The sequence below is a fragment of the Rhamphochromis sp. 'chilingali' genome (assembly GCF_963969265.1).
Source record: "Rhamphochromis sp. 'chilingali' genome assembly, chromosome: 10".
In the NCBI taxonomy this organism is placed as follows: domain Eukaryota; kingdom Metazoa; phylum Chordata; class Actinopteri; order Cichliformes; family Cichlidae; genus Rhamphochromis; species Rhamphochromis sp. 'chilingali'.
This window is the reverse complement of record NC_137937.1, coordinates 28934615-28955495: the sequence shown is the minus strand read 5'-3', so window position 1 is coordinate 28955495 and position 20881 is coordinate 28934615. Positions and strand designations below refer to the sequence as shown.

The 20881-nt window shown below is 40.9% G+C and overlaps 1 protein-coding gene across 2 annotated transcripts in view; it reads left to right on the top strand.

Moving 5' to 3' along the window:
* The window catches only part of LOC308404561 (ADP-ribosylation factor-like protein 15), a 103708-nt gene extending 83326 nt beyond the window's left edge, over positions 1 to 20382 (top strand). For both annotated transcript variants that reach the window (XM_080894663.1, XM_080894664.1), the window contains exon 5: positions 19696 to 20382. In XM_080894663.1, coding sequence (XP_080750789.1) covers positions 19696 to 19848 — 153 coding nt within the window. In that variant the 3' untranslated portion in view covers positions 19849 to 20382. The remainder of the gene's footprint in view (positions 1 to 19695) is intronic.
* The last annotated feature ends 499 nt before the right edge of the window (positions 20383 to 20881 follow it).

Here is a 20881-nt window from a genome sequence, read left to right as displayed (position 1 = left end):
ACAGATGGTAACAACTTTAACCACAAAATGTTTATAGGGTATAAAAATGAAAAACGAAAAATAAGAAAAATAATACATGGTACAGACAAACAGTAGACTAGAATGGCTGTGGTTTGTTTGTTAAAATGGATAATAAAAAAAGTTCTGAAACTTATAGACATCCATCTATTTTCTGCTACTGGTCTTGATCATAGCTGCAGAAGTCTGAGCAGGGATGTCCAGACTTCCCTTTTCCCACCACCTTCCTCTGGGGGAACACCATCATCCAGAGAGCAATAATCTCCACCACATGTTCTAATAAACTAATACACATTTTTGCCAAAAAACAAACAAAATTAATATCAAGTGATAAAAATAAGAATGTTGCGCCACATGTGATCAAAGTAAAGATTGGTGAATGTGTTTTATTGATGTATTCAGGAATTGCCTCTGCAGTTTTTCGGCCCAAAGACTGTTTACTTCATTCACTCTGCAACTTTTGCACCCATTTAGGAATATTTCATAAATGAAATTATGAAATATTCTTGAAACCAATTAAACCCTTCTTAGTGCAGCATTGGTGAAATGTTACATTGATCTGTGCTAAACATTTGAGAATAGTTGTTTTACCAGTGTTTCATATGCATTTGTGTCTGAAGTATTAAGTGAGATTTTAAGGTAGCTTTTCACACCTAAGTTGTTATCAAAGTATTGCTGACAAGTGTAGTGTGCATCATAGTCATAGCGTCACGATGCCATGTCTTGTGTTATTAAGTACAAATATAGAAGGAAATCTTTCTCATTTCCCACTCGGAACAGTATTATTTCCAGTCCCAAAGTGGGTGGTGGTAATTGTTTTCAATTTGCCTCCTATACTGTGGGCATAGCACAAATCTGTGTCTGTACCATCAGCATGTACCAGATTTGCAAGCCCACATATTTGTTTTTTGTAGTCATTGTGGATACGTGAGCACAAATTTAAAGCATTAACGTCACTGTGCCATGTTGCATTATACCATGAAGGAATTGTGGGCTGGTAACATGGCTCGTTTTTGGTGTTGGTTGGCAGAGTGGAGGCAGTTTTGGAAGCAAGCACAGAAAACTGTTAACTTTATTAATTTTTAACCACGATTCTTCTCTCTTTTTGTGAATCAAATTACAAAAAACATTTGATCAGTGAATCTGTATGACTACATCCTGTCTGCTTGCATGTGGCAAGAAATGTCAATCATAAAGCCTAGTCACTGCCCCTCAGGTTTAACCAGTAATTGTGAGAGAATAAACAGAATGTCTAAGGATGTGACTAAGCCCCCTAAGACCTAATGGGAGCTAATAGTGAAATGTTAAAGGTCTCCAATGACCATATGACCAGAAGGACTCTACGTGGGCTGCGGCATGACCAGTCCTCAGTGCCAACATCCACTCAGAACACAGTGTTTCTGATGAATAGTTTAGGGCACTAACTGTCTGGAAGTGAATCAAATGATTTTGGGTGTCATAGCCTCCAGATGAAGCCTGTGGTAGCTCTGCTTTCTGAGCATGTGGAAGTACAAACGGGATGTGTGCCATGTGCTGTTAAACTGGTAAAAAGCCAAAAACCTTTTATTTTCTGAAATATGATTTCTGCTTCTTTCTGTTCTTTTTAAATGGCTTCTTTAGCATCTGTTGTGCAGAACGGGCTTTCTGCTAAGCATGTATGATATTGTTCCCCCTTTTCAGTAGTAATCCTAGCCTGTAGACAGATGGAATCTGTTTATCATCTGTGAAAATGAACTTCCAGTCATTGACAATAGAGAGGATGGGATTCCAACTCTCACGATTATTGTTGAAATGTGTATACATCCGGATAATGGCATGCTTAACGGATGCGTCGAAATAATCTTTCGTAATTGATGCGTTTTAAAGTAATCCGCGGGTGTTAAGGGATGTTATTGTTTACCTGTCATGCACACCAAACGGTATAGCTGACACCTCAGATGGAGTCAGTCTTTCCCAAGCCTATTTTCTGCAGTGTTTGGGGCAGTTGCAGGTGATACCCCTCTAGTATTTCTGTGCAGACCAACTCACTTGAAGAGACAGTCCCAAAGGGTCTAAGTAAAGAAAGATGAAAGCTTTGGAAAGACAGCCAGACAATGGAAATGAGAAGTACTTTGTGGAAATAAAAAAAGTTACCGGTAAGTTTTGGTGCAGTTCCAAGTGCCACAAGTGTTGCTCACTCAGCAGACTTTGCTTCATCTTCTCTGATTAAGTTTTTACTTCAGTTATCTGAAAAGTACTGTTCATTCCCTCTGGTGATTGTGTCACTTAATCAGTTAAAGTTAAGTTGCTTGTAACTCTTCAGAAAGTAGCTCATTTTCTAGGTTCTCACCTCTAATTGCATATTAGATACTTTAATGTTGCACAATAATATATATACAATTTCTAGTAACTAATAACCTCTGCCCTTGCAGGCATTTCATTATCGTCATTAACGCCCACTTAATCTGACAAGAGTCATTTGATAGCAGTATTTTCTATTTAATTAACTGAGTGAAGGTGTGAAACGCGTGGAAAGTATTCCTTTCTCATCTTTTTGTTTCATGGATGTCACAGAAACCTTTTTTAAGGTGCATCAGTTATTAGTATTTTTTTTCTACAGCACTGATACAGCATCCTTGTTTTCTCTTCAGAAAAACACCGAACAGAAATCTCTGTACTGGTGACGGTTGTTTCTTTTTGTTGTTGTTTTTTTGCAGGGAAGCGTTGCAAGCCTCCCTGCAAAGCTCTGACAGTCTGCTGTTTATGTTTCTTATGAAAACCTACGTGCAGTCATAATTACCTTTTTTAGATGTTTCATCATACTTTTTGAAATCTGTATTTTTTCTAATGTAGTCGTTCATCGCTGATCATTATGATAGTGATGACTCTCTTCACTGTGCGTATTCTTATTTGTATGTTTTTCTGAGCCAAACTTAGAAAAGCATGCTAAATTAATTCAAGTTAATTACAGTCGGGTGTTTTACCACTGCTGGTCAGAGAATAACTGCCAGACATATTTTCATGTTGTTTATTTCACACAGTAAATGAAACAAAACAGTACCCTTGTGTATTTTTTAAAGTCATGTCTTCATTTTATTATTTCTTTTCAGTTTAGTTCATATTTTATATCTTTGTTCTGGCTTAGTGCAGGACTTTCTCTGAAGTTATCTTTACTTTAAACCAGTGATGTGATGATGCATAAATTTGAAGTAATGTACTGCACTGGTGTTCTTACTAGAAATTCTAAAACCTTTGTTTTTGTTTTTATGGTTTATCTGTTTATTTCTGTGGGATATCTCAAACACAAGTCATCTGTCTGTCTTTACAGGGTTTATCTTTATGTGAGCAGTAAAAGCACAAAGACAAGCACCGTGTGCTTTCACTGAAATATATTGATCATTTCTTTTACCATTAGAAAAATGACTATGACGTTACTATGCAACCTTTTTTGCTATCTATACCTGTTGCACAAGATAGAGGTTGGATTTAATAAATCAGTCACGTGAATGCATCACATTTTGTGCAAAAACTGAGGTTACAATTAAAAGTAGAGAGACACACATGATCAAATGGCAAAAGTATTTATAAATAAATTAATCTGTAAATTTAAAAATATGCCCTTTAGCAATTGTAGTAATGGACAAAGTTTGTAAAATCCACTGACTTGTTGTTTGAAATATGACACATCTCTTCCTAGCCACATAATGCTCTTACTCACCCTCGACAGGTGGTAGACATCCAGATGGCTACTTGAATGTTACATCCAGTTGATCGCTTGTTTTTAGCCATTAATTAGTTCATAAGTTATCTCAGCATGCAGCATGTACGTAGGTGCACTGCGGGGTTAGTAATACATTTTTGCAAGTTGTACCCTGCACAAACTATGTCGCTCTTGCACATGCTGAATCTTGCCTACTCTTTGCTAATTGAATATACAGTGCATTAATGTGATCCAAATGTGGAGAGGTTCCTAATAATTTGTGTTGGCATGCGATCTGGCAGTTATGACCAAAACAGGTAATTTGTTAAAATTGAGGCTTTTAAGATGACTCACCATAAATTCTCACACAAAGCCCAGGAAGTATATATATCCGGATGTGGTTATGATGGAACTGACATTCCTGAAGTTTAAAAACATTTGTTCAGTTAATATAAAACCATCAGAATTCTATTTTAGTTTGCAAATATGACTTAAAGGAAATTCAATGCAGACCAAATTAGGCTTTCTATAGAGGGGGGAAAAAGCAGGGTCCTCAGAATAACATTTCTGCTGCATAAGACCCCTAATTTACTAAACGGAGCCTATAGGTTTTTGACTCTCTTATGTGGCTGGAACAGTGTTCTTTTTTTTCTAGTGTCCGTGACAGCAATTTAACATTGCAGAAAGTCCTCTCACAACTTTTGATCAAACTGTGTTGGGAATAGTCCAGACGGAAGTGGCTAGTCAACCACTGTCCTCTGTCACATTTTGCACATGGTGAACTTGCAGGTCTTGGCACACATTGGGTGGTGGCTGTGCTCAGTGACTCATGTGGCGCCCAGTGTCTGAAACTTTCGTCAAACGTCTGGCACATGGTGTGTGTGTCATTGTGGACTGTGACGCTGGTGGCTCAAAATTCCCCAGTGGCTGCTGATTGGTTGTTTAGAAGATGAGGCACAGGTAAGGGCCAATCAATGAACCTTAGAAGGAAACAACACAGCGTGAGCAACGCCTTTACCAAATGGCCATAACTAAGTTGTTAAGATCACCCTTACAATACCTTGCATTTGCGTCATTACTGAGTGCAAATGTCTAATAATTGCCAGCTCATTTAGAATAATCATCGGGATAAAAGTTGTGCACCACATACGTCACATATGAGACTGAAAAGTGACAATGTATTTTATTCAGTCCTCCCCTCTATTAGTCTATTAAACAGGAGTTCACAAAGGCTGCCACTACCAACCTTTTTTCCTCCTTTTTGTCCTCTAGAAAATAATTATTAGCACAAGCAAAAAGGGAGGTAGTAAATCCAGCGTTAAGAGCTTTTTTGCAGGAGTGACCCGAGTAGAGGAGGGAAAAGACACACAGTCACATTGAAACACATGAAATCACGTCTTCAAAAGAGTGAAAAATGAAAAAAAAAAATGTGATAGGCTGACCTTAAAAATGTCCTTCAGTAAAATGCTAAATTAGTCATTTGGACAGCAGAGCATTAAAGTCTTGATCGTTTTGCAGAATACAGTCATGTTTAGTTAAAACGCGGTCGTGCAGTTGAAGTGAAGGATCATAATTTGACTTCTTTGAAGGTAACTTCAAAAAGACATGGTTTAGGGCAAAATCTGTGAGATTTGGTCTCACTGATTTAAGTTTTGGAGTGGGGGGGCTACTCTTATTGTCCTCACACACACTCACAAGTCTTAACTCTACACAGACACAAGGCGTTGAAAAGGAAACTTTGATCTAATCACATGTGTTCTGTGCTATTTATTTGTTTATATGATGATGTTAAATGTCTCTCCATTGACTGACTTTAATCTATGAAAGGTCATAATGGATGTCCTTTCTCAGTTTGCCTTTGATGGAAAAGGAAGGGGCGGTGATATCGAAAGGAGTGTTTGCACAACTCAGCTGGTCTGTAAACACTGATGCTCACGACAAAAGTGATGCTATGCTTAACGCTGCACGGCATGTATGTGTTGCGTGGCTTGCCCTTTGTTCTTTCACATACCTCATGGGCAGAAAAAGCTGCGGTCAGTGCTTAATCACCACAAGGGCAGTCTGAGAGCTATGACCTGTCTTAGTCTTTTCATCTAGATTTAATCACGTACGTTGGTAAAGGAGTGCTGCAGCCTCGTCAAATGATTCAGCAGATGTCGGTATTCTTCAGCGGTTTGCTTTCGCCTTAAGAGAGTTAAGTAATGTTGCAAAAGTAAAAGTGAGCCAATTTCATCTTTCTCCTGCTCTCTGCAGAATAATAATTAAGACAAATTCCAAACGGGCTCGTTGCCAGTCTTGTAAAGATGAGATCATTGTGCAATGTCAAATAATTTTTATCAGCTTGACTGCCAAAAATTGGGACTAATGAAAACTGCAGCTCGAGTGCAGTCAGCATTTCTAACAGACATTCTTTTTGAATTCTACTAATTTCCCAATAAAACCTTTCTCCACAATGCCAAATGAAGATGAATGGGCTCCAAACTTAAAAGGTCCAGCTGTTGCATAAAAATTTCTGGTGCAGAGTTAAAAACGGCATCAGCAGGGAGACCATCATAGTGTTCACAGATCTGGGGAATCGACGGGCTATTTCATGCGAAAAAGGAATGTATTCAGATGTTAATCGAAATCATATACAGCTGTTTTTGCCTGGGGTGTATTCCCCTTATCAAACTAAGTAAATAGAGAAATTGTAAAATACATCCCGTATAATGACAGCTTCACTATAGAATTTTTTTTTTTTTTGCAGTCACTTAGATCAGATTTCCTTTCTGTGTGCTGAGTGAGCAGACAAGACTGATGGCGGTACTGAGCAGGAGGACAGGGGATGAACAGCAGGAAAGCAGACAGGCGGCGGAGGTGGTGGTGGTGGTGGTGTGGGGGGGGGGGGGGGGGTCAGGTGGTGTGACTTTTTACTCTGCCACTCACTGACCTTGACAATGGAGCCCCAGCCACTGACTGATGGCTCTCTCTGATAGTGTCTCTTGCTCGCTCTCTCTGCCCCTCTATCTGTTTCTCTTTCGCTCTCTTTTCCTCTCTTTCCTTTTTTCTTCCACCCCCCCTCTTCTCTCCCTCTCTCACTCTCTCCCTCTGCTTGTGCCTAGTGAGTTTAGCCCGCTGGCTATGGCAGCCAAAATGCACCACCACCTCTCTGCTGCAGCTCACCCCCCTCTTACCTCACGTCTGCTCTTTTCCAGACAAGCGGGTTTAAAAAGTCAACTGCGTATTGAGCCGTCTAGACTGAAGCCGGTCAGCAACCAGTGCTCCCCACCCCCACCTCCCTCTCTCCAACCCCAGACTTGTGTTGCTGGCTACAGGAGAAAAATGGATGAGGAGCAGGTGCCCTTGCTGAGCTCTGTCCCTTAATTCTTGCCAAGTGCAAATGACTCTGTGGTCACATTATATAAACATATTGACCATAATGTAGCAACATCCAGAAAGCCGAGCTTGAGTTAGCCTCCGGACACGTTGACAGCATTGTAACAGCAGTTATCTGTACAGATGATAAAAAATATATATATATTATTTTCAGGCCATTTACATAAACGATATGTTGGTGATCTGTTGCTTATTAGAGTAAGTTCATCCAGTGTCTTTTCTTGAAGGTGTTTTTTTAATAAGAGTACACTTTTCTATGGATTTATAAAATGCACTCTTCCACTCTGCTGGCTGTTATTCGTTTGACTTTCAGTTTTGTGAGTAATATTTAACTACTTCTTGCAGACGCCAGTAGCATCAAATGTATTCACTTCATATTTGCTCGTCATAATCGAGGTCCATGCTGTTGTACAGAGCACACAAATATCATTTGGTTGGGGAAACATACAGTAGGAATGAGATTACAGTCCTGCATTCCTTTGTGTTCCGGTAGCACTGAAACACTAGAATAGTATGTAACTGTAACTGAATAGCGATGATGAAAGTCTACAACATGCACTTAATGGTGGATTTTTATCTCACACAGATATGCTTGCTAACACTTCACACAATCCGCACACGGTTCGGTGTAGTTTCTGAGTTCAGTTCCCTCCCGTCAGTTGATTAGGTGAACCGCATGGCACTCCGAAGTGTGACATTCCATGTAAAGCAGCGCGTGATATTTTTTTAAGAGGTGTCTCCAGCCAGTGGCCCCACCATGTGCACTTAGATGACTCTATCTTCTCTGGTAAAACACGGCGTTGACAGCTTGATTTTCCAACAGACTCTTGCAATTAAGCTGTCTTTAAATGTCAGTGTCTGCCTTTACGTCTTCTATTACAATTAATCAGTCTGTGCTCTCATTTTTCCAATTCACTCAGGTAGTATTGTAATTTAATGCAGAGATGTTTCAAGGTGTTAGAACTCTACAAGTCCCGTCAGGTTTTTGGTTCTTTTTACACTTTAAATTGATACTTTTGATTTCCCCTCAACTCACACTGCATTTCAATATGATTTTTTTTTCTATCAATATTTCTTGGTGACCGTAATAAGATGGGCTTGAGAAAACACTTTTGTTTCTTAACAACAGGACAGAGGAATTTATCCTTGGTGATAGCACCGGCGTGACCGTCCCCTTTGCATTTTGCATGTGGTACACTGCTCCTGACTCTTGCTTGGTCATATCCTCTTACAGATGGTGGAACAGACATAGCAGGATGTTGTCACTCCTGGTAGTGATAACCAGAAAGTGCTTACAAAAAAAAGATTCAGAGCAGACTGGGCTGATAAACTCTGTCTTTCTTGGTGGTCCCATGTGAAACTGTACTCCTGAGAAGGGAAAAGTTGACTCCAGATGTTTTAGCTGATAGATATACCCGAGTCTTTGATAAATGATGAGCCACTTTTAGGGGTACTGTAACATACATTTCCATGTTGCTATTAACCTGTTTCCATGTGCTGTAGTCTGTGAGTGATTACAAAAAAAAGCACTGCAAATCTCAAGAGAGATCTTACAGACATGTAACCGGGGCTTCATCCAGCCCACCTTGGGATGCAAAAGTTGGAAAATCAGTCAAGCAGCACATATTGATTACCCCCTGGAGAATGTGTGCTAGACCTTGGAAGACCAGTATGTGAAGTTACTTAGAGACTACTTGTTTCTTTGATGTTTTATCTCTCTTACATCTTTGTCTCACCCACTAGCGCAGCCTTCCCGCCCACCTTCATTTCTGCTTTCTTTCTTTTTCCCACCCATACCGCCTTTCTCGTCCTGTCATCCCTGGGCAGGTGGTCTGTCCCTCTGGGAGGTTAAGGGGCACTGTGGGTGAGAGGGCAGTTGGCAGGTTGTGTGGGCACTGTGCACGCATTTTCCCATAGCCCACGTCAAATGCCTCTGAACCCTGACCCTAGTGGGTCCTCACTCTCAGAATCCGTTTGGAGCGCAATTCAGACAGCCAGACCCTATTCAGCACCGTACTTTCCTCTGTAGGAGAAAAGAATCCCGTCTTTCCCAATTGTGGTCAGTGGCCCTCCCTTTGTTTTCGGTCAAGCAGGGTCGGACGACCGGCCGTCACAAGCCAGGACAAGACTTCCGAAAAGCCTATTCAGTATGCGATTTGACCCCAAAGTTCCCTTGCTGACTCACATGGATCAAACGCTGGGAATCTCGGGGGGGTTCCCTTCCATTGAGTTTTTCATCCATTGAAATGTACCCTTTTTCACAAGTTTTCTAAAAGTTTGATGGGTATAGCACTGTTTCACAAATGTGGGGCTCCTGGTAGATTTATATCCAGGCTTCACAGAAGTTTGTTCTTAACTTCTTAAATGCTTTAGTGTTAAAGGCCATTATTGGCTTTATTGATAATTAATTGATGCGATAAGAAGAACAGGATTGGCTTTCATCCTTGCCTGTTGTGGTATGAAAATGATCGTGTGTGGCTATGGCTGCTTTTGTTTGTACTGATCCACAGTTTTGGGTATACACTACTGATTTCTTATTATGGAAGAGATTAAAACCAGACAGAAGCAGTTCTCTAACTAAGGGTATTGAACCATGCATCAAAAACAAACACATTTCTTAAACTACATCAAACCTCATGTTTGATGATGAGCTTCGGAACCATGCATATCCACAGAGACACCACCGATGTGTAAATTTCCCGAAAATTGGTTTCATAGAGTGGCGTGCACTTTAATTAGTGAAATTTGCTTGAAGCAGCTGGAACACATGTTGGGAAATGTGTGTTTTGAACAAACAAGCCTTGGTTTCATCATAGCTTTTGTTTTCTGATTGGTCTTTCGTCCTTTTTGCCTGCCAGTTGGTTGTTTTTAGGGGGGGGGAAGCTTTGTTGTGGTTAGTTTACACATTACAAGCAAACATGTTCATGTATGCTTTTGATTCCTTTGATTATGTGATTACGATTATAAATATGAGAAGGTATCCAAAGCAACAAAAAAAAGTATGAAAGCCTGCAACCTTGAATGAAAAAAATTTGATAGCCTTTGATTTGCACGTCTGTGTCTGTGAGAGTAAGCGTTGCAAAGAGAAGTTGCTATGTGAGGGTGTGTGTACAGACTCCAACTTGACGCATGGTTTAAATCTTTTGCAGGAGTGGAGCACTTTGATTCTATTGCCGCGTGCTGTGTGCTGAAGCGGGGGCCTGCTGCAGCTTTCAAGCTGGTTAACTGTCAGAACTGCAGTGTGAAAGGGGGGCTTCAGAGTGAAAGGGGTGGACAGTCCCACTAGGGGGGTCCTGGAGAAGGAGGCGGTGGCTTGGGACAGACCTCCTGGGCTTTGAGAACCCTCTGTGTGGGCTGCTACAGCAAGGCAGCCCCCTTCCCAAGAAGAAGAGAGAAAGTGCGGGCTTAAAGGAAGGTGCTGGCACATTGGCCCCTGCAGCAGGGAGCATGGGCAGGACGCCAGCTCACCCGTTTAAGTCCCATAGACCAGATGTTCCTTGTCAGGGAGCCCTTGGCCTTTCATAAATTGAGATACTGTAAATCTTTAATAAGGCAAGCCAAACATGCGCACGCACCCCCCCACCCACTGCACACACTTCCCAAATATTCTACCCTCGCAGACGTTTCTTAGTGTCCTGCAGGTCAAACCCTGGTGAAGGGGCCTTGTTCCATGTACTGAACCTGCCAATTATTCTCCAGCCTGCACAAGAGGGCGGATGTTTTCCTTCCCCTTTGCCCCCAGCCCACACTCTATAGCAAATGCCATTCATGCTTCTGGCCTGTAACATCACCTCATCTCTAAGCTTCACTTAACGATATATGCCAGCGACCACAACCAAAGAGGTCTCTTAGATGTTGTGATCTAAATATATATAGCATCAGAAGCTTATGAAATTAAGTGCGCCCTGTTTTTCAGGTATGATTTTAGCATGTTATCTTTTCCTTTCTCAAGTGATCTTCTGGACATCTTTGTACCAATATCAGCATATAAACTAATCAGCCACAGCTTTAAGGCCTCTAATTGCCCATTTCATGACATCAGCTTATTAAATTCAGAGAAGAACTTTTTCATTTTAACTTTGAAGCACTAATGATATCTTCCTTAGTTGTTCCATTCCAAGAGGGGAATAGAAATTAATTTGCAAACGTTTGCCAGTCTGACTCAGAGTGACTGCCATTAATCCAAGTTGGACTGCGATTGTTTGGAAAAAGGTTTTCTTGCAATCAGTTGCTAAAAATAACAAAATCTAGTGCGTTCACCGGGACACCAAAGAGGTTGCCATCCTGGTTTTTTTTCCTCTGGTGTTTTTGAGTCATTACTTATTTTTCTGTTGGTCAGATTGCTTTAGATATTTTTAGCCTGTCCTCTAGACCCTTGTCTCACTATGCCACATACCATGCCATGTTTTTTTTTCTTTTTTTCCCTTTTGTCCTATGTAGATATGTAAGGATGTGTTCTGCAGAAACACTGCATCTGATGTTGTCACTACCAAATTTGAAACATGCATCATTTACCCATGAGGAAGCCAGACATTTTTGGAAGTCATATGACTTGCTGCAAGAAAAATAAAAGCAAATGCCTCTGTGCTTGTAAAAACAAAGCAAAAAAAAAAAAAGATCTACCTGTTCATTGTCCAAATGGGAATTTTCTCATGCACATCTTCTAGATAAATTTTCAAAATGCTTATATGGAAAGAACATTATCACTGTATAACCTCTTAAAAGCAATAACATTGTTCCAAGGAGCACAGTGAAGGAGTCTGTAAGAATGTCCCCTGTGCATCCTTGATTTACAGAGCCTCTGAGGATAACTCTGATCTGGCAGTGGTCAGTTGGCTTTGAAGAAAAGTGTACTGCAAGTGAATCACTTTGAACCCGCGCTAAGCTGAGCCCAAGGGAAGCCCTGTGGTCTCACCTGAGTGGAACACGACAGTAAATCTCAAGGCTGCTCAGGTTTTACATTGTGACATTGGGACTTTAGACATTTTTTGCCTGCTCCAACAGTTCTACAACTCTGGTCTGGTTCCAGGGTGGCCTCAGCGCTTTTACATGCTTGCTAGACCTGGATTGTTTCCACAGCAAATGAAAGGATTTAACTCAAAGTCCACATCTTTGTTTGTCCCACTCACTCCTGTCATGCTCAGAATTCAGGTTTAAAGTCTTTGCAATATGTCTTTTTGACACCATTGGTGTGTTCTTAAACCCCCTACATCCATTTTTCTTTATTTGCTTCAAAGTACAGCTGTAGGTTTCTTCATGGATCTTTGCATTCCTGAGTGCGCCCTAAATCTACTGCAGCTTGAAACATCAAGGTCTTCAGCTGTGCACTGCTTCTTATTGATGATTGCTGTGGTCTTTAGTATACAAAAGCTGATTGCTTCCATTTCTGTATCCCTCAAAAATATAATTGCTACCAGACAGCTAATGTGTTTTTGTGTATTTGGCATTTCACCTCTGTCTGTTGGTCAGTGTAGAGCGTAGGGTAAGGCAACAAACGTCCGCTGGCCGGGAGTCAGAGTATCGATTGGTCCACTGGGCCACGTTAGTCAGTTTATGTACACAAAGTTGAACAAAATGCATCTAAAAGCAAAGCTATTATTCTGCTGTACAACAGTGGAGGCATGTAAATCATATCACTGCTCCCTTAAAATGGACCCAAGCTTGGTTGATGACGAGATTCGTAGTCCATAGCGTTTAAGTGGGATTTGACTGGAAACATACAGATGCACAACAAAACCTCAAACCTTTTGTGATGTGGCAGCTTTGACATGTAAAGACTGGTGTCTGCTGTTATTAGATGAGTATATATGATTTGCAGGCAATTTAAAGTTTTGGATCTTTCGGAGAGGTAAAACCCCAAGAATATGACATTTTTCCCTGTGATTTAGCAAAGCATCAACAGTGTTACCCTTTGTAGTGTCTCTTCTGGGCTCAGCAACTCAAACCGTTTTTAAAAGAATCCCAAAAATATAGTTAAATGTTTTAATTAATATCATCAACAACATGCAATGACTACGCGACTAATGGCTGGGAAAGTCTTTGGTTGGGGGAAGCTCTTGTATATATATTGCTGTGCACACACAATAGGAAAGGGTTTGGTATGGAGATCCTGTTGAGCTCTATTATTGTATTCTCGCTGTGCTGTGCCAGCTGCTGGCTGTCTCAACTATATTCAAAGAGGGATTCTGCAGTGCTCACTTCATGCCCTACTTACTGCTAATACATTAACCAAACAAGTGATCAGGTCATGATCCACCTTTACTTGCCCACCTTAGATGCAAAATCTTCAGTCCATTACTGAAAGTGTTATAGCTTTAAATAGGTGCTTACATAGGCTTTGGGGTTTATTTACTGGCCAGTGGGCTGTTTAGATTCACACCTCCCTCAATTTGAGGCACAGTGTTTGTTTATTCACAGGCTTCCCAGGTGTTCCTCTCTTGGGGACCTCCAGGCTTTCTCATGTCTTTAAGGCTCTTTAGGTAAGGCGGAAAAGCAAACAAAGGCATATCTATTATATGGTGAGTGGATCTCACATTACCCTCCCGTTTCAATGCAGTCGCCAGTGTGGGCCATTTTCCAAGTGACTGATATCTTCACAGGGGCCAACATGTCAAGGGATGGTGTAATTGATTGTCTTGGATATTTGAGTCTGCCACTTTCCCTGGTTAAGAGACCCCCTATTGCTTCCCTCTCCAGTTTTGTGCCTGCTCGTGTGGTGAGGTTTTGACATGTGACAGTGACGCTTCATAGATATGTTGTCATGGTAAATATTAGGAGAAGGGCATCGAAGGCCATGTTATTCATTTATTTGCATAGACATAATAAAAAGATGTGTTTTGCTCACATCCTGTGAGCAGAAGTGATGCTCTTTTTGTTTAAAAAGGGTTCTGCTGAAGTTTAGCCTAATTAAAAGCTCTAGGCCGAAACTGTTGGTTGACCAATGAGCACTTCTTGTTTCAAAAAACAGTTTTGATGTTGTGTGGAGGAAATCATAACTTGTCTGAGTATTTTTAACGGCTTCTCTTTAGGTTTTGACGTCTTCTCAGATTAACATTCTGTGTTCTTCTGTTTATGGTCTTATTACTTAAACAGTAAGATGTTATTAGTATTATTTGATAATACTCTATTTAATTGAATTGTTTGTTTTTCAGGCTTTTATAACACGAGGAAAGTGTTAACCATACATGAGAAATGGAAAGCTTACAGCACAGACCATTTAACTTTCTTTCGGTTCTAATCTGCTGTAGGAGTGTATCCAACAAATCTAAATCTGTTTCATCTGGCTTTGTTGTAAACCTCTGCAAATATGTTAAAAACGACTTGAGATTTCTTAAATACGCCCACATAGCACCAACCTACTGAACCGTAGTAAGCTTTATCAGAAAGATCCTGAACATGTTAATGTCACCGTGTTAACTTGGACTTCTGCCATCGCACTGTTGAAAAGGTGCTTAACCACAAATTACCCAGCACAAATTCAACAACAGAAATAACTACAAGGAACACTGCGTACCAATAAAATAATGAAAATGATCCATGAAATTGACTTTTTGGAGGTAATTACTGCTGTGGAAACACTACAACAAAAGTGAGTCACATTAGGTTACATACCATTTAGTTATGTATCAGCTCTCTGTGTACTCTGTCTGTGATGCTGTGTCGGTTTTGTCTCAACAGTGTGATGGTTTAATACATTTCGGAAGGGTTTTTTTTATGGTAGGAGCTGTGTTTTTTGGGTTTCTTGATAGTTGTGGTGCAAGAATGAACAGGTAATAATCAGAATAATCAGTAAATCACAACCGCATCGTCTACTTTCAGTACCTGAATGTCTGGCCAGCCTGACAGAGAAGCTTAGTATCTGTCTGGATTGAGTGGGTGCTGCTTTCTTTCTTCCTCTTCTTCTTTTTTGGTTGTGTGTGTGTGTGTGTGTGTGTGTGTGTGTGTGTGTGTGTGTGTGTGTGTGTGTGTGTGTGTGTGTGTTATCCAGGGCATGCTGGGAGAAGCTGAAACTGTACTGGTGTACCTAAATATATGATAAATAAGCATACTGAGAAAAAACTTCTGACAGTTTTTGTTGTTTTTGTTTTTTCTCTGCTTTATAATTTAAAATATAGACATCTGAGCCCACTGCCACCTGCTCTACTTTATGCCTTTTTAGAAGGTGAAGACAACTGCAGAGGAGAGGATATAAATTTGTTAGGGGTTTTTTTTCTTCACATGTAGTATCAGACAGCAATATCAGGTATCTCCATAGCTGCCCTGCCCCTTTAGGTGGCTCCACGGTTTGTTTAGTTGGTCAAGAGGCCAGAGCAGAGCTCATTAAAGCTCTTTTATTCTGCCAGGAGATCCTCTTGCCATGGCATGATGCCAAGAGTGGCCATACATGCAGTAATCTGGCACAGGTCAGGGAGCAGCTGGATGCACGTGCTATATATGCCCATTGGGTATCTTAAATAGCCCAAAGTAGGCTTGCCAGGTTTGGAGCTTAAGCTTAGCTGACTATATTATACAGCCACTCCTTGCGGACACTGGGTCACAAATTATACAACCTAAAAAATAGATCTATAATTCATTTACTTAAGTCGAGGCTCATATTCCAAAAAGAAATCATGCTTTAACATTATTTTATATGTCTGTCTTCTGCCCCTTGGGTATGTTAGATTCCTTACACATTCCCATTCTTTAGACTTTTCATAGTCTCAGAAGTTACTAACTATTCAGGGCTGTTACCAAAGAGTTCACCTTTCCTGGGTTTCATGTCTGTCCTCCTGAGAGCGCAGACTGTTGGCTAGCATGACTAGGCTCGAGCAGCAGGAACTCGGCTGACACAGACACAAGCGATTAAAGAATTTTTGACACCCTCATGCATGTATAAGCTGCTTTCTAACATGCACAAGGCAAGACGCTCCGGTCTGTATGACCTAGAAGAAGCTAGACTGGATGACCCAGTGGTCATCCTTGGAGCCATCTGGCAATCCACGTCTTGTGTGGCTTACCCATACCACTGCCTCACGCAATTCCTTAAGCAAGCATAAGTGTGCTTAGGAGGATTTAATCTCAGAGAAACTGGTTTGGGCCACACTGCTGATTGCATTACATTGCTGATTCTTTCAGTAATGTAATACTGAGGAAGTGTTTTTAGCAGCATATAATGGCTGAATTGTGTGATTAAAGTCTCTGGATTTGATATGCAGTGTCGATGAAATGTAGCTCGCAAGAAGGTGTTCATATCAGTTGGCTATTAAGTAAAAAGGGGATTGTTTGAGATCACAGATTAGTGGTTTTATCATGCGCACATTAGGGCTGAACGATATATCGCATTTGCGATAATATCGCGACATGATCAAGTGCAATTTTCTAACCGCAAAGGCTGCGATTATACTGCGATTATAAGGCTGTCCAAATTACTACCATATCCCAGAATTCATAGCGCGGCCCAGCCAAACTCCAGTTTCCAGCAATGGCGGCCGCTACTAAGTTTTAAAATTACTCATACTAATCTTTCTGGGTCACAAAATAAACTTTTAACATATTTTCAGGCGAGAAAGTAGTTGTGTAAACATCAAATATCTGCTCGGTTTATCAAGATATCCCATATTTGCAAAAGTGCTTCGACGTTTTCAGAGGCGTCTGCTACCCACCAGCTCGACAGCTAGCCGGGAGCTCGAGGATTACTGATGCGGCCGAGAACGGCACAACTCCCGGCACATCATTTTCAGATCACCGCGGAGTTTCGCTGCTCGGGTTAAACGTAATATTTAAGTCACTTAGACAACCTAAAAATGTTATTGTTGGGCTTTTTTCAGTGTTTTGTTTGTTCGTGAGTAAATCGGTTTGGCTGAGATTAAAGTTATTAGATTAGATAAAATAAAACTTTATTAATCCCCCGGGTGGGTTCCTCCTTGGTTTTCACACAGCTGACTAAACGTCAAACAGAAAACTTATTAAACAGAAGTATGAGACAGTCGAGAATTTACACCAGTGTCTGGTTATATTTTAGATAGCAAGAAGCAGACGGCCGAGTTTATTAAACTCCACCGAGACAGCGGTGACGCTAATCAGAACTAGCCTTCTGATTAGCTAATCAGAAGGCTAGACCGTCCAATTTCACGCCTTTAAACTTTAAAGGCGTGTTTGTGTGTGTGTTTATACAATTGCTATTATGTTTGCACTTTATGTGTAATGTTACTGACTGCAGAGATCAGTAAGATGTGTGTATTTTTTATTTATTAGTTTTATTTATTTAATATTATTTTTTAATTGAATGACTGTCTAGTAGTTCACAGATGTCGAAAAACTGAGTGTGGTAAAGCCACTGATTTTTTTTATGTATATTTCTGCAATCTGCACATTGTACTGACTTTCATTTTAATGTTTACACCAGGGTTCCTTGTCAGCACTTTATGCTCAGATGTTTGTAAGCTAAAAATAAACTATTGTGTATGTTCAAATATACTGTTGTGATTGAAGAAGTTAAATAAAAATGTCAGTCATCAATTCATGCATCACCTCATGTCATCATAACAGAGGTCTGTCTTCCAGGAAAGAACAGTTTAAAATTAATGTAATATAGTATTGGCCATACTATATGATGTATTGCTTGTCTTTGTTTAATAATACAGAAGACAAAGACCTTAAAAAATAATCGCATATCGCATCGCAATCGCAATATTGGGGCAAAAAATCGCAATTAGATTATTTTCCATAATCGTTCAGCCCTAGCGCACATAAGTGTAAAGCTGCACTGAAAACTTTAGAAGTCATCTGCCGTCGTTGGTAAGGCCGCTCATCTGTCGCACAGTGCTAAAGAAGGTATTTGCCACACTATGAGATGCCCCTGGGTGTGTTCTATTGGCCCGTGAGGGGAAGTGAGAGAAGCTTGAGCCTGTCTGCACTTGCACAGAGGTCACTTCTGGACTTTTGACTGTCTGCCAGTGCAGGGGCCAAAGTCTTCCAGAAGAGGGCCTTGGCTACAGGCTGACAAGTAAGCCAGCCAGACAGGCAGCCAGCCACATCGTCTACAGTCTAGGTCTGGGGCTAGAGCCTGGGCTAGGGCAGCTCAAGTTACCCAGACAGATTTGTTAACACTGTTTGGGTCCACTCGGCTTTCTAGCCAGGCCTCTGAGCCAAACGCGGCTGAGGTGACTTAATCTGTCATTAAACTCACATTACACCCGGACAGAGACTCGGCTCAGGGGGGCAGAGACGGCACTCACTCTCCCACTCGCTGGCATGGCTGGCTGGGTTTGAGCAGACACAAAGAGTGCGCACCCCCTCCTCCTCCTCTCCGTCCTCTTCATGCCACACACCATGGCACAGCTAGACAGCCCAGCACGGTCTAGACAAAAGCAATTTCACTTGAAGTTGAAAAGTAATTTGACTGTGTGACGATCCTTGTGGACTTTGTGGTGTTTATTTGCTGCACATGTTTTCTTGTATAATTCAGAACACTGAGGTTGTCTGCAGTCATTAATCTCGGTTTGATATTTGCAGAAATGTGTAGAAATGAGCACTAAAGAAATCAATTAAATTGATAATAGCTAATGTAATGTTTTAAATAGCTTCAGAGCATAGCTTTGTGCTGTCCTCTTTCCAGCCAGTCAATACTCAATGTGAATATTGCATTCGAAAAAACGCAGTAGTTTAGCTTGTAGCTTAATATTCTAATAAAGATGAGTGTGAAATAGAGATGCCTATATTCATATATTTCAACCCAGCGTCTGTTACACATTGTGTACATTTCTGCAAGTCTATACACCATTGTCAAACTGAGCATGAAACTGACTAAATTAGTTAATAAGGTGGGAAATTGTGTTTTTATTGCATCTGTTACATTTGAAGCTTTGCATTTTTCTCCCAGAGCTGCTGACAGTACACATTTGGTTTTGTGCATTCTTCACTGGCTATAAGGCAAACAGGAGGAGATGGCTGAACTGGGTTCACATCGGGCAAAAAAATTGTTTCCATATCTCTCAGCTTGAAAATGTCAGAAACCCTAACAACCTGCAGTACCTTCAGTGGAGGTCTAAGACATTGTTTCCCTCTGCTGAGATTTGTTTTTACGTAACAGCTGGTTCTGGTTCTCCCCTGAACCTCACAGCACCCCCACTGTCAAGAGCAGCCAAAAGCCAGCATATGAACTTTATAATAACTGTTACAAAGAGCAGTGCCAACCCTTTTATTCGTCAGATGAAGAGGCTGTTGTGTTTCATTTAGGTGTGTGGGGGGGGGGTCGAACAGCAGCAATTACTGGATACCGGTCTAAAAAACGTACTATGTCTTCAGTCTTATGTGTTACTAAAGCACAACGTTATACAGTTACTTTCTGCCACATGTTTGAGGGTGACGTAATGTGTGAACTGACCTAGTGTGGTGAGGATATGAGATGAAAATGTGCCAGCTTACATGCCTTTACAAGCTGTAGTTTGACGATTGTGTTTTTGCTTTATTTGAACTTTTTATACTTTGAATTTGATCAGAGATGTTCTGGGGGGAAATTAAAATGTTGATTCATATTTTTTTTATTCGTATTGAAAACAGGAGCTGTTGTTATACGCTAAATATAAGATTTTACTTTTTTCAAATGATTATTTTAGCTGATTGCATCGTGTGTTTGGCCGCAGATCAAGAAGTACTTTGAGCTGGAACCGCTGGCCCGAGGAAAGCGCTGGATCCTGGAGGGCAGCACCACTGACAGCATGGAGGCGGTGAAGGAGAGCTTCGGTCAGTTCATTAGCCTGTTGGAGGACAAAGACACAGAGCCGGCAAGGATATGATGCTAAAGCTGCTAATGCTAGGAGACATTAGCGGTTAAACACCAACACATCCTGCTGGTGCCCATGTACATGTGCACACATGCACTCTCACACACATGCGCGCACACACACACACACAAGAAAATACAGCAGTTGTTGGTTTCTCTCTGTGAGATGTGTATTGTATGTTATCCTCCCTTCACTGCGGTCTCATTTTTCAAATTGGAAGAGCGTGCACAAGCGACAGTCAACTACTACAGCCTGACAGAGGAGCGCGACTGTTAAACCCACCCAGCGTAAAGCAGTTTGTCAAAAGAAATCACTGAACTTTGCCGACAACAGAAATCTTGTTTACTGCTGTTTGTGCCATTGTGATTAAATCAATGGCATTTGGAAGGTATGGCATTCCTTTGGTCATTATTGAGCACTAAGACAGACAGACACACACACACACACACACACACACACACACACACACACACACACACACACACACACACACACACACACAGTGGAGCCCAGGTTGTCTGTAGATATGTTTAACATCTCCACTAATTACTTTACAGGATGTTTGGGTGGGCATGGTTGAAGTTCTTTCCACTGAGAAGTACTGTATGGCTGTCAAGTGTGCTTCTCCTTTTGACTCGGTAACAGCGAATGCCATCATGTGATTGGAGTGCATAGTCCAAAGCCTTGTGTTATGAACGGTAGTTACATATCGGTGTGTCACACCGTGTCTGAATATCTAATCTGAATAGTGTAGTCTGAGTATCTCATGGAGTATCTTATGTACATGCAGACAAGTATATTGCTGTGTACCCTCCTGTGCAGCCATATACAAGTACTACTAATCATGTGACTAGTGTTAGGTGAGTTTATGGAGACATTATTCTTTCAGAGAAAGTGGAAATGAGTTTGAATGCTTTTGTAAATGTGCAACTTAGGATATATTTTCTAGCTCTGTATCTTAACCTCTTAGAGCTGCATTCAGATTTTTTTTATATGTCATACACACACGAGTCACACTTAGGAATTTTTTCAAATCAAAGAAGAA